Source organism: Camponotus vicinus, unplaced genomic scaffold (genome assembly GCF_025532165.1).
Source record: "Camponotus vicinus isolate PSW18456_S1 unplaced genomic scaffold, iyCamVici1.0 SCAF_6, whole genome shotgun sequence".
Lineage (NCBI taxonomy): Eukaryota > Metazoa > Arthropoda > Insecta > Hymenoptera > Formicidae > Camponotus > Camponotus vicinus.
The window spans coordinates 4,691,888-4,708,453 of NW_028141978.1; the positions used below are offsets into that span (position 1 = coordinate 4,691,888).

Below are 16,566 nucleotides of genomic sequence, written 5' to 3' on the forward strand. Positions count from 1 at the left end.
GCTAACGCCAGTGTTGTATGAGAAAGAGAAACATGAAGATAGTTTTGCCATGTAATTTTGCACCCGCCCTCTTAAAAATGTATTTCGCTCTTAGAAGTTTATGATACAACAGAATACATAATATTACAATCGTGTTTGGTCGCCATTAGATATTACAGAGAGTATTCCTGTATACATACATCACATGCACACATATATTACATTTTCGAGAATATAATATTTACAATCTTCAATAATTTTAATAATTTTTAATAATTTTAAATGAGTTAATTTCTTTTTAATGTATGCCAATTATAGCTGGCAGTTACCGCTCGTAATCTCCATGCATAAAGTAGTCATCGCGGTAATTGGAGCATACGCTTCTCTACCTGCAATCGCATTGCATCTATCTGCAAATCTACATAGTAGATTGCGATCTTTTCAGATATTACGCGCGAAGAATGTAATTTCGTTTGTGCTACGGTTTCTCAAGCGAATGAATTCTATTGAAAGATAAGGAAATACATCCATTGAAATTTAAGACCTATCTGTAAATTGCAGCTAAAGCTAAATCGAGCCAACGGGATAACGCAATTGTAGAATCATTACTTCGTTCAATGATTCCATTCCATATAAGTCACAGAGTTATCGAGTGACAAAATTGAACAAAAAATGAAAGAAGAAACGCGCGAAAGCTCATAAAGTTAATAGGCTAAAATATCTTAATTGTTTTAAACTGTGCCATCCTACAAATGTGTGCACTTTTCTAAAACTAGATAATCGAAGTACTGTTTTATGAAACATGTATTCAAGGAATTTTAAAAAAACTTACATTATTTTTTGAAAAGAGTGTAGTGATAACTACTCTGACTCTCCAAATTTTACAATTTTAATAAAAATGTTTCTGTCATGATGTCGTATCATAATAGAATTATTATAATTAAATTACAGTAAAATATAATCGGATATTATTTTTTAGATCGTGCGATACAAATATTCCCGCAGTTACTGTTGCACTGCATGTGAATCACTTTGCAAATATAACACACAAGCGCTATTCCTTTTAAGAATACTTAATATACAAACCGACGCGCATTACAAAGAATCGCTGTTCCGTAGACTGACCGCCTACCAGAGCGATTCTTATAATCGCCATATTACGCTTCTTAATTAACTGTTCGACTAATGATATTAATTAGGCTGTGAAATTAAGTACCCACTTTGGTTGGAATTTTTGCCTAGACCATTTTTGTATAAACTTTTAACAACATAATGCTACATAGTGTGCAATGGTAAAAAAGCCATATGCAAATAATTTTTGCGTGTGATCGATATTATATAAAATATATGATTAATGTCAAAGACAAGCGATATCCTTTGCTTTACAATTATATATATATATATTTATATTCGCGCGTGCACACACATACATACACATGCATACGCACAAATTTGAATTGATGCACAAAAAGTACATACGAGAGATAATAGTAGGAAGAAATCAATTGAAAAAAATTACAATATGAGATGTACATAATTTATAATTATTATTGGAAATTATAATTATTTATATTGTAAATTGTTTATAATATTAATTATTATAATTATTTATAATAATAATTTACTGCAAAACACAATTTTCAAAAATTATTTAGGAAAGGTATTTCTTTTAAATAATGATATTTAAATTTTCATGTAATTTAATGAAAAAGAAAAAATGAAAATTTTTGGCATTTTTTTCTTCAGCTTGTCTGACGCGCACACTGACTCACACACAAAAGAATATATCTCTATTTAATTTTATTTTAATACAAATATACCACACAAGAAGAAGTGTGTATTTTATGTGAACTTTTTTATAAAGCAAGTAAACTTTGTAGTAAGAATAAGTTAAGAAGTTTCAACTATCAACATATTATCGTTATATATATATATCACAACAATATTAAAAGTTTTACTTATCCCAGAGACCAACTTCTTTCATACGCGTTTGAAAGTACTTCTCTAAGGTATTGGCACATCGGTAATATTCAGTGTCGGGACTATTGTACAATCTGCAATTAGTGAAGATCCGTAACATGTCCGCTATAAATAATTTCTTAATTACATAGTACCCCGCTTTCAAACGATCTTGCATGGTTTTGAGATCTATAACAAAAATAAATTGACTTTTATCTCTCTGTGCATTTGTTATAGAGCCTTACATGATTGATTTTTCTTCGCAATTATATATTCAATAAGGCAATATACATAGGCAATATATACAATTCTAAGTCAATTAAATGTACAAAAATTTTTTTTGAGCTCACCCATGGGATATATTATATGATCGTAATAATCTGGAACATCGTTTTTATCTACGGGTTTCAAAAAAGGCCACGCTGTACTCTGCTTCTTTACACTGTTCAAAACACTATCTAATGTGTTATATAGGGAATCTGACATATCTAAGTTTATATCTATCGGTTCCGGACCTTGCGCTCCTTTCGTCACACCTCTCGTTCGTGTTTGAGCGGAACTTTTCCATCCAGTTTCATGAATTCCCGGGATGGATTCGATGGGAATTGCTCTTACGCCCTCTTTAAAACATGTCAAACCCGGATGCGCTTTCTGTATTTCTTGTTGTCTCTGCTGAATTAATTTCTTTAAAATTTCTTTCTGCTTTCTAATAACCGTCGTGAATTCAGTATACACTATCTTTGGGTTCAGTTCACAATGCATTAATGTTGCTTTCACGTAATATTTAATGTATCCCTGGTGTACCGATTTCGGTAGTTTTATATCTTTGCTAAATCCCTGTTTCTCAAAATATCCGATAGCGAAATCGTCTGCAAATGTAAGAAAATGCAATATGTTGTTCTTGATATGATAATCTTTCAACATATTCATCAAATGCGTCCCGTATCCTTTTACTTGTTCATGACTCGTGACAGCACAAAACACTATTTCGGTGAAACCTTGACTTGGGAACATACAGAAACAAATACCGCCAATTGGTCGACCATCCTTTATCAAGGCTAGTGTTTTGTGCTTTCTATAAAATAAAAGATACATTTGATCACTGCGAATATGACTATATAAATTTCTTTATTATATATATTTATTATATACACTAACATTAGATTTTTTTTTATATTTATTTAATACTCACGGATCAAAAACAAGCTGAGTAATATATTCTTTGAACGTTTCAGGTAATTGATGACTAAATACATCTTGTAATCCTATCAGCCAGAGCATAGTTTGCTTAGATACTGGTCGTGTAAGGCTATTTCCAATTACATGAAATTCTATTATCTTTTTACTTTCTTCATTTTTAGCAGTTTCGTCTCGCGGAACGTCCGGTGGAAATACCGTATCAGAACCGGATATATAATTAGTATTATTAATAGACGCAACAATTTCAGCAATAGTTTCATCTGGCAAATCCTCGAAAGTCTCTTCGGTTTTTCGCCTCTTTGTGTCAAGGCGCATTTCGGTGTTAGGACGTTTCTCCTGAATTTTCTTCACTCCAGGACTGATATTTATTGTTGTAAAATTGTCTTTTTGATTCGGAGTTACAGTTACTTTTTCAAATTCTCCCATTTTTCTTGCCTGATGTCCTTTTGATTCTAAGGCAGATTGAAGATGAGAAGGTGGCGACTGTTTAAATTCGGGGTCCCAGATAGGTGAATTATCGGAATAAATTTCTTTTTCCAATAATGAAAGAAACCTTAAATATAAAAGATTGTCATTTAGCTTGTATTCACAAGATATGAACATAAGAAAGAAGAAAAATGTAAAACATACTTAGGAAAATGTGTTAAAAGTAAAACTCTTTTCTCTGCCGCTATTTTTTCTATTTCAGTGCGACACTTATCCATTAATTGTCTACAAACTGATCTAAATACAGCTTGTAGCAGAGTTTTCCCGAAAACTAATGGAGTATCGTGATGCGGCAACGAGTCGCAAAATGCAGGCACATGACAAAAGACAAGCCAACGAGTATAATTAATTTTATAAACATTGCCATCTTCAGCATTTCGTCTGGCACTAGGTGCTTCGAAATTCCAATAATTCAGACAGTGCAGAAACATTTTCGCCATATCACACATTACTTGCCATTCTCTTGAAGGCAAATGACTGAATTTATATAAAACAAAATTCATCACTGCCTTTGCTATGCTTGGTCTTTCGAACGGCGGTTGTCCCAATGCATCTTCCACAGCCGGTTTTGTCATAGATAAAATACATCTCCTTAATATTTTATATAAATAAAAATATACTTTTTTAGTATCAGGATCTCCTTCTCTATGTATGCTCATGAAAATATTATCCGCATCAATAGCCATTCCCAATAGTCTATTGATTTCTTCATCAGATTGCACTGGTAGGTGTTTAATATGATTTTCTAAATTATGAGTACACATCTTGCATGGATCAAAAAAGTTTATAACAGGCTGTTGTGTTTCGCCTTTTGGTGATTTTATAATTGGTTGCGTATTTTTCCAGCCATTACATTTGCATTCTTCTACTTGACAAGCGCTATAATTTGCAAGCTTCAATACTTTCTTGATTTGTGGCCAATTGTACATTTGCTGCTTGCGTTGCTGTATCCTTTGGAGATTGTTTTGTCGATTTGCTTGAGTCTGTGGCTTAGTTGAGCTTGGATCTTTACTTTCCTGCTGCAAAGTACTGGTAACAGGTTGGCTAGTCTCTTCCGAAGAAGCTAGTATCGTTTGAGGTTTGGAATCCTCGGACGCCATCCTTAAAAGAAATATTACAACAATCATATTATAATTAAAAAAGTTAAATATATATAAATCAATCGTCAATCATTAAAACTTTTTCAAATAAATTAATAAATACATTAATTGATGTTAATAGCTTCTACAAGCAAATTAGATTTCAATTCTCTCAAAGAATAAGCTTAATTCTCGATGATATATCATCGATTTAAGTATTCCATATTTTTGTTTAAATAATTACATTTGTAAGATTCTCACTTTATTACAATCAGCACATTTTCTATGATGTTATGATATAATGATGTTTATTATTATATTATTGAATGGAACACGAATTTTTGACAGATTAGGTTATATAAATTGCATCTCTTCAAATCCACGTTTATCTCTGTCCACGGAAGGTCTGTTCGAATTGTCCGCACCTTCTACATCCAGACTTTTCGTTTTCTATTTCTCTCTGTCTCTTTAACGCCCAAATATATATTTATCTCGCTTTAAAAATGAAGCGCAAACAACACGAACAGACCTAGAATAATAGCTTTTGCATACAAGACGCGTCAACACAAAATGAAGTATTAACCAATTAAGTTTATCTCTTACAGAAGGGCTATAAGCTGATTGGCTACATGTTGTTTTTTTCCACGTATAATTATTAAAACTGATTTTAATTAATGATAAAAAATTATTGAAGAGTCACTAATTCTGAAGAATAATCAATCAAATATGTATCAACTTAAATCTTTAATTTTTTAATATAATTTTAATAATCAAGTTGTCTACAAAAGAATATTCCAAATAAAAGACCATTTTCTGGAGAGGTATAAAAAAAAATGCATATAAAAAAACGTCATTATATATTTTAAAATCCACATACCTAAATTTCAACATTTTCCATATACTTAAAAATACAAGAAATGTATGAAATATATAAATATTTTATTTTTTTTATGGGTTTCTTTTATGGTATCTTACGATTTCTTCGTAGAAATATTATTTTATAATACAATCAAGAGCTGGAGTTTTTATAATATAATTAAGTAATGTCTCGAAATTCTGTGTTTGAAATAGAGAAATAATATAGACAAATATACATATTTATTGTATTTATATTTTCTTATATTATATCACACAAGAGAAGATGTATTTGAAAAAATTCTACTTATCCCATAGACCAATCTCTTTCATACGTGTCTGAAAATATTTTTCCAGGGCATTAGCACAGCGATAATAATCAGTATCAAGACTATTATACAATCTACAATTTGTAAAAATCCGTGTCATATCTGCTATAAATAATCTTCTAGTTACATAATATCTAGATTTTAAACGATCTTCCATAGTTTTGAGATCTGCAATACGAAGAATCATATTACTGTTATAGTTTTATTTATCACTATTTTACTATTATTTATTGCAATTTTAAATTTTACTTATTTAATTTTATTACTTTTTAATTTTATTATTTGAAAGTTTTTATAATCTTAAAATCATTTTTAATAAAAATTTCTTACCCATTGGATATTTTATATGATCATAGTAATCTGGAACGTCATCTTTATCTACAGGTTCCAGAAATGGCCAAGCTGTACTGTGATTCTTCACACTATTCAGAACACTATTCAAAGCATTATATAGAGATTCCGACATATCTATGCAATCTACAAGTTCTGAATTTTGCGTTCCTTTCGCTAGACCTCTCGTTCTCGCTTGCGCGTAACTTTTCCATCCGGTTTCTCGAATTCCCGGAATAGATTCTACAGGGATGCCTCTTACACCCTCTTTGAAGCACGTTAAACCAGGATGAACCTTTTGTATTTCTTGTTGTCTCTGATAAATTAATTTCTTGACAATTTCTTTTTGTTTCCTTAAAACTGATGTAAATTCGGTATATACAATTTTAGCATTTAATTCACAGTGCATTAATGTCGCTCTTTCATAATCTTTGATATATCCTTGATACATTGATTTAGGTAATTTTATATCTTTGCTAAATCCTTGTTTTTTGAAATATCCAATAGCAAACTCATCCGCAAATGTAAGAAAATGCACTATGTTGTTTTTTATATGATAATCTTTCAGCATATTCATCAAATGTGTCCCATAGCCTTTTACTTGCTCTTGGCTTGTAACAGCACAAAACACTATCTCAGTGAAGCCCTGAGTAGGAAACATACGGAAACAAATACCGCCAATTGGACGACCATCCTTTATCAGAGCCAATGTTTTATGCTTTCTGTATATAGTAAATCATGCATATTATTGCTAAAAATAATTTCTTATGTGATAAATAATTAATATATTACTGGTATTTTAAGATATACTCACGGGTCAAAAACAAATTGAGATATATATTCTTTTGGCATTCTGACCAATTGATGGCTGAATACATTATGTAATCCTATCAACCAAAGCATAGTTTGCTTAGACACAGGTTGCGTGAGACTGTTTCCAACAATATGAAATTCTATAATTTTCTTGCTTTCTTCATTTTTTGCAGTTTCATCCCGTGGACCATCCGGTGGAAATACCGCATCAGGACCACACATATAATTGGGATCATTAATAGTTGCAACAATTTCAACAACAGTCTCATCAGGCAAATCCTCAAAAGCCTCCTCGCCTTTTCGTTTTTTTGTATCGTGCCGTCCTTCGGAATAAGAACGCTTTTCGGAAAGCTTTCTCATTCCAGGACTAATATTGATTGTAGTATAATTATCCTTTTCATTTGGTGTCACAGTGACTCTTTCAAATTCTCCTATCTTTCTTGCTTGGTGTCCCTTTGATTCCAATGCAGCTTGTAAATGAGAAGGCGGTGCTTGTTTAAATTCGGGATCCCACATAGGCGACTCATTATTATAAATTTCTACTTTTAACATCGAAAGAAACCTTAAATATTTATAATTATGTAGCAGCCATTATATAAAACATTAATGTAAAAAGAGGTGAAAAATTTAAGACATACTTAGGAAAATGAGTTAAAAGTAAAACTCTCTTCTCTGGTGTTATTTTATCTCTCTCATTATGACACTTGTCCATTAATTCTTTACAAAGTGGTTTGAATACAGCTTGTAACAAAGTCTTTCCAAAGACTATAGGAGTATCATGATGAGGTAAAGAATCGCAAAATGTAGGTACATAGCAGAACATAAGCCAGCGAGTATAATTAACTCTATAAGCAGGACTTTTGTCCATAATACTTGATCGTTTAGCACTGGATGATTCAAAGTTCCAACAATTTAGACATTGCAGAAACATTTTTGCCATATCACACATTACTTGCCATTCTCTTGGGGGTAAATGATTGAATTTATATAAAACAAAATTCATTACTGCCTTTGCTATACTAGGTTTCTCAAATGGTGGCTGTCCTAACGGACCTTCTGCAGTTGGTTTTGTCATAGATAAAATACATTTCCTCAATATTTTATATAAATAAAAATATACCTTCCTAGTATCGACATCTTCTTCTCTGTGTATACTCATGAAAATATTGTCCGCATCAATAGCCATTCCCAATAATCTATTGATTTCATCATCAGGCTGTACCGATAGATGCTGAATATGAGTTTCTAAAGTATGAGTACACGTCTTGCATGGATCAAAAAAGTTTATAACAGGCTGCTGTGTCTCGCCTTTCTGTGACTTTGTAATTGGTTGCGCATTTTTCCAGGCATTACAATCACATTCTTCTGCTTGACAAGCACTGTAACTTGCAAGTTTCAGTAATTTCTTGACTTGTGGCCAATTGTACATTTGTTGTTTACGTTGCTGTATCCTCTGAATATTATTTTGCCGACTTCCATGATTCTGCAATTTGGTTGAATTTGAATCTCTAACGTTATTTTCTTGTTGTAAATTATTAGTAACAGTTTGTCCAGTTTCTTCCAAGGAAGCTGCCATTGTTTGTTGATTAATGTTCTCGGATGTCATCCTAAAAAAATTATTATAACATTATACATTGAAAAAAAAGCTACAATTACATACAAATAATTTCTTCAGTGAATTAAAATGTCTATTTACGTCAAAAGTTTCTCTCGCAGTATGAATTAATTACATTGCAATTCATCGCGAATCATGTTAATAATGCTTTTATTCCCCATGTTTGTCACTTCAAATATTCAATAACAATATTTTAGACGCTTACGATATTTTTTTACATATATAGTACGGTCATATTTCTACACATTGTTAGTACTTGTTATTTATTTAAATCGTCTGTTTTTTTAATAAAAGAATGCTTTTAATTTGTAGAATTTACTTAATACACATGTAACCCTACTTCGAGTATAAGGTTATACTATTAGAGTCCTTTTTTATTTCGTCTCTCTCTATATTCTTGGGCTGCGTTCCACTTAATGATCGCGGAACTCGTAAACATGATGTGTCTTTGTTTAACTTTTATCGAACAACAAGGATAAGATGATTCTGCGAGCGTTGCGATCGTTAAGTGGAACACAGCCTTGAAACCTCGCTATTCTGTATTATTTTAAAAATCAGCTGTTTTATAGTAAACTGAAAATTTTCTTTCTAAGGTTCTAAAATCTACTTGTTAAAGTAAAATTTTTGATTGATCAATGAGAGGAGAAGATCTCTTTGTCTTGATTGGTCGATCAAACACTATTGTACTTCGATGAATGAAATTTTTTAACGCAACTATATGAATAATGGAGAGATTGTAAAGAAAAAAATTAAGAAGCAATAACAAGGGAGAAATAATAAAAAAAAAGAGTCATTTTTCGGAAGTATTCAAAATAACAAAGGAGAGTTCAATCTCGATGATTCCAGAATAGAGAAATTTCATTGTATGAGAAGAGAGAAGACTGAGAGATGTCATGGCCCGCGTTTAGGTGATCCCTGGAAGCGATACTCCCTCTGTGGATATAAAAACGTGAACATGAACTACAAAGCCAATATCCACGAATGTTCTCAGAGGGTAACATATATGTCTCTCTGATAATATAAATAATATAAATAAAAATATAAATAATTTAATTTATTTAATAATAATTTATTATATAAAAATATTAGTATGTTCTCCTTTTCCACGCTATTATTTATTTATTTATTTATGTGTGTTCTTTTTCTTCTCAACATCATTTATTTATTTTTTATTTATTTATTTATTTATTTATTTAGCTCGCTCTAAGTCAGTCTTCTAAAATGCAAAACTAAATATTATAGAATATGACTTTGAAAATAAAATAATCGAATAAATTCAAATAATTAGCATAACGAAAGGTTCCGTGGTAAGTTATTTAATAAATAATCAATTTTAATTAATTAATGAAAATACTTCTATAATTTAATATTCCGCGTTAGCGTATATTTTATAATATATAAAATATTTCGGCAACGAATTATCGATAACACGGTGTTCGACTTTGGCAATACAAAAAATAAACAATAGCGTGCTATATTAAAGCTTTAATATTAGAATTAACTATATTTCGACCAATGTTTTAATTTTCTCAATTCTTGTTATTAAACAATATACAATTTAATCGAAAATCGATTGAATGATAGAAATCCAAAATATTAAATAATTACTTCGATCGTTGCGATTTTTACGGACAATAATTATTATTATAATATTTAGAGTCACAAATATATTTCATCCGTGTTACTTTTTCGTTCTACTTGATAATCTAAAAGTAATTTGGATTGTGAGAGAACACGAAGTAAATCAATCGAATTATAGATGCAAATAATTAGCATAATGAAAGGATAAATTGTTTAATAAATAATCAATTTTAATCAATAAATTAAAATACTTTATTAATTTAATATTCCGCGTTAATGTACATTTTATAATATATAAAATATTTTGGCAACGAATTATTGATAACACGGTGTTCGACTTTGGCAATATAAAATATAAACAGTAGCGCGCTATGTTTCGGCTTTGTTTTCGACTCTCGAGTAATAAGGTAGTGGTGAGAAACGTTTCGTATTGTATTGTAATTTTTTTACTAAACACGATTACGATTAGTATTGAAACATAATTTGCTTTAAATATTAATATAAATTAATTAATTAAAAATAAATTCACGACATGAAACTGTATCGCAACTATAAATCTTTATCGAATCGCAATCATTCATTACCGTGATTAAAAATTGAAACAAAATATACATAAAAGGAGATAAGAGAATTAATTATGTTATGAACTTTCGATCATTGATGCTTATTATATTTCATTAACAATATTAGAATTAATTATATTTCGACCAATACCTTAAATTTTAACAATACTTGTTAATTAAACAATGTACAATTTAATCGAGAATCGATTAAATGATAGGAATCCAAAATGTTAAATAATTGCTTCGATCGTTGCGATCTTTACGGACAATAATTATTATTTCAATACCTAGAGTCACAAATATATTTCATCCATGTTACTTTATCGTTCTACTTGAAAATCTAAAAATAATTTAAATTATGAGAGAATACAAAGTAAAACAATCGAATTATAGATGCAAATAAATAGCATAACGAAAGGCTCCATGATAAATTGTTAAAAAATAATCAATTTAAATCAATAAATTAAAATACTTCTAATTTAATATTCCGCGACCGAATATTTTATATTACAGAAAATATTTCGGCAACGAGAGAATTATCAATAACACCGTGTTCGACCTTGATAAACAGTATCGCGCTATTGTTAATACGACTATTGTTACACGGCTTTATTATCATTCGCACAGTAACCTTGAGCAATAAAGTAGTGACGTTTCATATATTATCAAATTCTTCCTTTACATAGTCGACCCTGGCGATATAAACAGTATCGTGGTAAAGGTTTTGATTTACGATCATTCGCTCAGTGGCTCTTGAGCAATAAAGTAGTGACGTTTCATATATTATCAAATTCTTTCTATACATAGTCGACTCTGACGATATAAACAGTACCGCGGTAATGTTCTTGACTTACGATCATTCGCTCAGTGGCTCTTGAGCAGTGAAGTAGTGATGTGAGACGTTTCATATATTATCAAATTCTTTCTCTAAACACAATTGCAAGTGCAACGAGGAACTTTTCGTGAATAAGTGTAAGTGCAACGAGGATTAAAGTGCCACGAGAAAAGAGCGAAGGAAGCAAAAGAAAAAAGGAGGTTTTGGAAGTGGATGGATCAATAAGATATGATGTAAGTCATTAATATAAATTATTTATCACATTCATTATTTATTATATTGTTGCGTCCCCGCGTCCCGTCCCGCTGAATGTATTCGTCACCCGTTGAATTCTTTCGAAGAAGATCGTTTTCGCGCGCGTTGTCAAGATATTATTATAAACAACGACTGTCAGAGAGTCTAAGCCCAGCTGTCAAGTTGTGCGGACGCGCGCTATTTGTGATCCGTTTTACGATTATTCTGAATTCTTGTATGTTACTCGCGATTTATTAAAATTCTTATGTACCTTAAATCGCGTTATTATTTACGAGTGCACGAGCGTCAGCGTATGCTATGTATTTTGCCGATTGTGTCGCGCGCGTTCGATATATATCGCGTTCGATATATACCGCATTCCGCGGACGCAACAATATATAAATTATTTATCAATAATATATATATTCAAAATATACATATTTCTCGTTTCGTTTTATTTCTTTGATTGTGATTTAATAGTGATTTTAAATTGTAACATATATAATACATATATACTTATAAAAAATATTCCATTTTATTTTAAAATAATTAAAACATTTATAAAATTTTTTATTAATTAATATTTTCAGATACTTTTATGTTTTATAAAACATTTCAAATTAATATATTTATTTAAATATTTCATATATAAAAAAATAGAAATTTTTTTATTTATCATATTTTTAAAAGTTTATATCTAAGAAATATAAATTATTTTGTAATTACGCAGTTTATAATATTAAAATATATCTATTTAAAAGTAAAAATGTAAAAATTAATTGCGCGCAATAATTAAATTTAAAATCAATTATTTTGAACATTGCTTTGTATAATAGATGTTCTCTTATCTTTATATTTTTATTTATCGTTTATATTTGCGAATTTAAATTTATGTACTATATTACAAAATAAATTTCAAATTATGTATTATATTATATATAAAATTATATATAATATAACCCTCCCATGGGGTACACCTTGTCGCGGTGGGAGGGCTTAGTACTTGAATGGTGCCTTGAGGTTTATCTTAAATTTTTCTATTTATGATAAATCTTAAGGTTCCTGAATGGGAAGCTAAGTACCCTTTCGCGTCGTCGGTGCCGTCAACGTGCCGCGGACGGCAAGCGCTTCGTTACCGCGTTTTCGCGTTGTAGTATTCTCGCGTCGTCGCGTTTTCGTGGAACTTTTGGACTTTTCATATAAAATCCCAATTTCATTTATTGTCACGAGTCTCTACTTCCGATGCCAACTAACTGGGATGTTTCGAGTTTGCACACGTTGCTATGCAACGTACACTCTTGCTTCGTGCTTCGTCAAGTGATTCGGCCCGAATTAGTTAGAACTCGATCGATTGCTCGGAATGGTCGTCAATGGGTCCCTTCTCTTTGCTCGTCTACAGCCACACGCACTGCGTGTGTTAACCCTGTCGAGGAGTCGAGTGGATTCCCCTAGGCACGATTTTCGCTCGGTAAAAGGGGTTGCCTCCCCATTTTCTAAATTGCTGAATGTTAGCATTTAAAAAATGTGGGTATCCTCTTCTTTTGCCGTCTACCAGCCTGGTGTAGCCATATCCTGCATTGCGGGAAACTTCGTGTTCCGGGCGAAGCACCTGAAATCGTGCTTAGCGGGTCCAGGTTCGGTACGAGATAGGATAATTATGCGCGAAAAAGAGTTGGTGAACTTCATTTTCCTCTATTTCCGTCAATCGTTTCGTCTTCTTTCCGGTTTGGGCTTAGTCCTTGCTCGTTGTATCGTTGCATTCCCGACCTGTTGGCTCGAAGTTGATTTTCGTGAAATGAAATGGGATTTTCGCTCGTACCGAAACCGGGAGTGTCGTACAAAGTATATATATATTAAATATATACATCGCGCGACCAAATTTTTAATCGTACCGAATTAGTGCGGGAGTGCCGTTTAGTATCGCGCGTAAAATACCGGAAATAGCGATATAAAAATATCGCTCGTGAGTGCGGGAGTGCCGTTAAAAGTATCGCGCGCCAACAACATGAGAGGAGGAGGAGGCCTGGGAGAGGCATCTTACATCGGCGGAGCAACCTGATGGTGAATATCTATTATTTATATATTAATTGTTATAAATCGTTAACTTATTATAAACGAACAATAATTCGATCTTATTATTTAAATGAATTAAAGAGAAAGATTTTTATAAAAGTCATATAAAATTTTCTATTCAAAAAACAGTTTCAAAAATTTATAAAATTTTTCTATACGTGTTTATCTGCTTATTATTTTATATATAGAATATAAAATTCCGCGCGATAAAAATTTTTTTAAATATTAATTGCATTTTGTGAGCATTATTATAAATGAATTTTATATTTGTATGTTACAGACAACTAGCTTCGATAACAACAACTCCGCTGTTGCGCATCAGTGCCGGTGAGTGAAAAAAACTTTTGTTTAACTTTAAGGTAATGGATTCGTAGAGATTGCAGATGTAGATGTAGATGTAGATTGTAGATTGAAGATAAATCCGTTGCCTTAAAATGGATGAGCTAGGATGGATTAAATTAAATAAATTAAATTAAATAATTAAATTAAATTAATTCAATTAAATTAAATAATTTTAATAAGTTCTTTCGAACTTATACTTTGCATCCATTGCGAAAATATATTGAAATATTAATTAAAAAAAGAAGAGATCAAGAAAAAATTTTTTGTAAAGATTTTGTTTAATTTATTAAATAAAGGACACGCATTAACAATTATCAATTTTATCAATTTTTGATACTAATTTATTCTTATAATACGCACTTATCTTCTAATTGCTCATAGCTCATCCATCGTAGAATTTGTTTGTAGATATTGTTTTTAAACTTTACTTTAACTTAATATAAAGCCAAATGATTAATTAATTAAATAATTTGTAATATGATAAATACACACATTAATTTTATATTTTATTATAAAATATAATTTATAGAAATTTGTAGTAATTTGGCTTTATTTCAGTTAAAATAAAGTTATATTCAATATTTAACGAACGATCGTGAAATCGAACGATCGTTACTAAATGAGCGTAAATATTTCACGCTCTTTTGCCGATAATTATCCGGCAAAAGAAGGAGTAATTATCTCCTTCTTCGATCTCTGATTAGAGATCGAGAAAGAAAGTGGCCAGGATCAACAAAAGGTAGGTTCAACTGGCCTGAAGAATACGGTTAGGGTACGCGGTTAGGGCACGCGGTTAGGGCACGTGACTAAAATATATACATGATTAGGTGAGGTGATGATTAGAGATAGGTTCCTCAAATCTCGAATAATTTTAGTTAATCAGGAAGTAGGGTTGTTAAGGCTATTAAGTACAATCATTAGAATTCTTCTATTAATATTAAGGTTGTTAGGGCTCTTAAGATCATTAGAATTCTGTAATAGTAGGATTGTTAGGGCTATTAAGTAAGATTCATTCTTTCTTTTAATATTCCAATAATCCTAGGGGTAAATTAAAATTATTTTCATTAAGTTGAATTTATTTTTAAAAACGTTGTAAAAATAAATATAACATGTTTTAAAAATAAAAATATTTTAAAAGTGAAATTTAAATTATCAAAATTATCTTCAGAAATATTAAAGAAATTGCAAAATTATTAACGTTTAAGAAATCTTAACATGTTATATTTTATTTTAAAACTTAAAAATATATGTGTATTAAATCAAATATAATATTATATCCAAATGTTAATGCTCTCAATATCAAATTATTATATCGATGTTATTAAATATTTGAATAAATCAAATATTATTATTTGATATTGATAGCATCATAAATTTGTAAATTGTAAATTGTAAATTATAAATAGTTATAATTGTATTTTAATTATAATCTAACATTGATATTTTAATTGTAAAATACAATACAATTATGACTATAATTATATTATATGAAATTGTATTTACGATTGTAAATTCTTATGTAAATTACACGAAAAATTATCGAAAGTATACGTATAATGATTACATAATAGTAATTAACATAATAGTAATTCATTAAATTGAAGTATTTGTTTCTGAAGTATATATTATTGGAATATTCATAAAAGAGTAACTGTTTGTATTTTCATGTCAAAGAATCATTAATAAATTCGGAAAATTTTTATATAAAATGTAAAAATTCGATGCCAAATTAATGATTAAATATAAGCATTATACAATTTGACGGACGCCTTCGTTACAGAATCGCGAGTCAATTATTATAAATTTAATGATATGCTTTGATTAGCTTTATTTATTTATGAATTCCATATCGCGCGGAACTGAATTTTTAAAATAAATTATTAAATTATGCGAAAATACCGTGTTCTTTCCGCGTTCTCTTCGCGTCCTTATACAAGATTATCATTTTAACAAAAGAATTTTATCGCTGTCTCTCTCGTCAGATAATATTCCTAAATATTGCTAATTAAATATAAAGAAATGTCGAATAAGAGAGTGAAGATTCGATGCGATAAATCAACGATTAAATATTAACTTTACAAAATTTAACGATCACCTTCGATATTATAGAATCGCGAGTTAATTATTATGAATTTAATAATTTGTTTTTTCAGTTATATTTGTATTTACGAATTTTGTATCGGAAAATATTCATACATAAATTAATAAATTATGGTTGCGAAATCACCGTGTTTTTCCCACGTTCTTTTCGCGTTCTTAGACGAGATTGTCGTTTTAATAAAAGAGTTATCAT

At 30.3% G+C, this 16,566-nt stretch overlaps 2 protein-coding genes across 3 annotated transcripts; both read right to left on the bottom strand.

Moving 5' to 3' along the window:
• Positions 1-38: 38 nt before the first annotated feature.
• Positions 39-5,293, bottom strand: LOC145973123 (histone acetyltransferase KAT2A-like). 2 transcript variants are annotated; one of them, XM_083102325.1, is made up of 5 exons: positions 4,948-5,293; positions 3,769-4,725; positions 3,131-3,691; positions 2,289-3,013; positions 39-2,127 (listed from the first exon to the last, which is right to left on the bottom strand). In XM_083102325.1, coding segments are annotated over exons 1-5 (2,439 nt in total). In that variant the 5' UTR covers positions 4,950-5,293; the 3' UTR covers positions 39-1,933. The 2 variants fall into 2 exon arrangements, with proteins under 2 accessions (XP_082958451.1, XP_082958452.1); XM_083102326.1 differs by having other exon boundaries at positions 4,965-5,290.
• Positions 5,294-5,794: 501 nt separating this feature from the next.
• On the bottom strand, positions 5,795-9,460 carry LOC145973035 (histone acetyltransferase KAT2A-like). The gene is made up of 6 exons (XM_083102160.1): positions 9,253-9,460; positions 8,727-8,814; positions 7,669-8,637; positions 7,032-7,592; positions 6,218-6,939; positions 5,795-6,055 (listed from the first exon to the last, which is right to left on the bottom strand). The coding sequence occupies exons 3-6, from the start codon at positions 8,634-8,636 to the stop codon at positions 5,862-5,864; spliced, it is 2,445 nt and encodes an 814-aa protein (XP_082958286.1). The 5' UTR covers position 8,637; positions 8,727-8,814; positions 9,253-9,460; the 3' UTR covers positions 5,795-5,861.
• Positions 9,461-16,566: the final 7,106 nt, after the last annotated feature.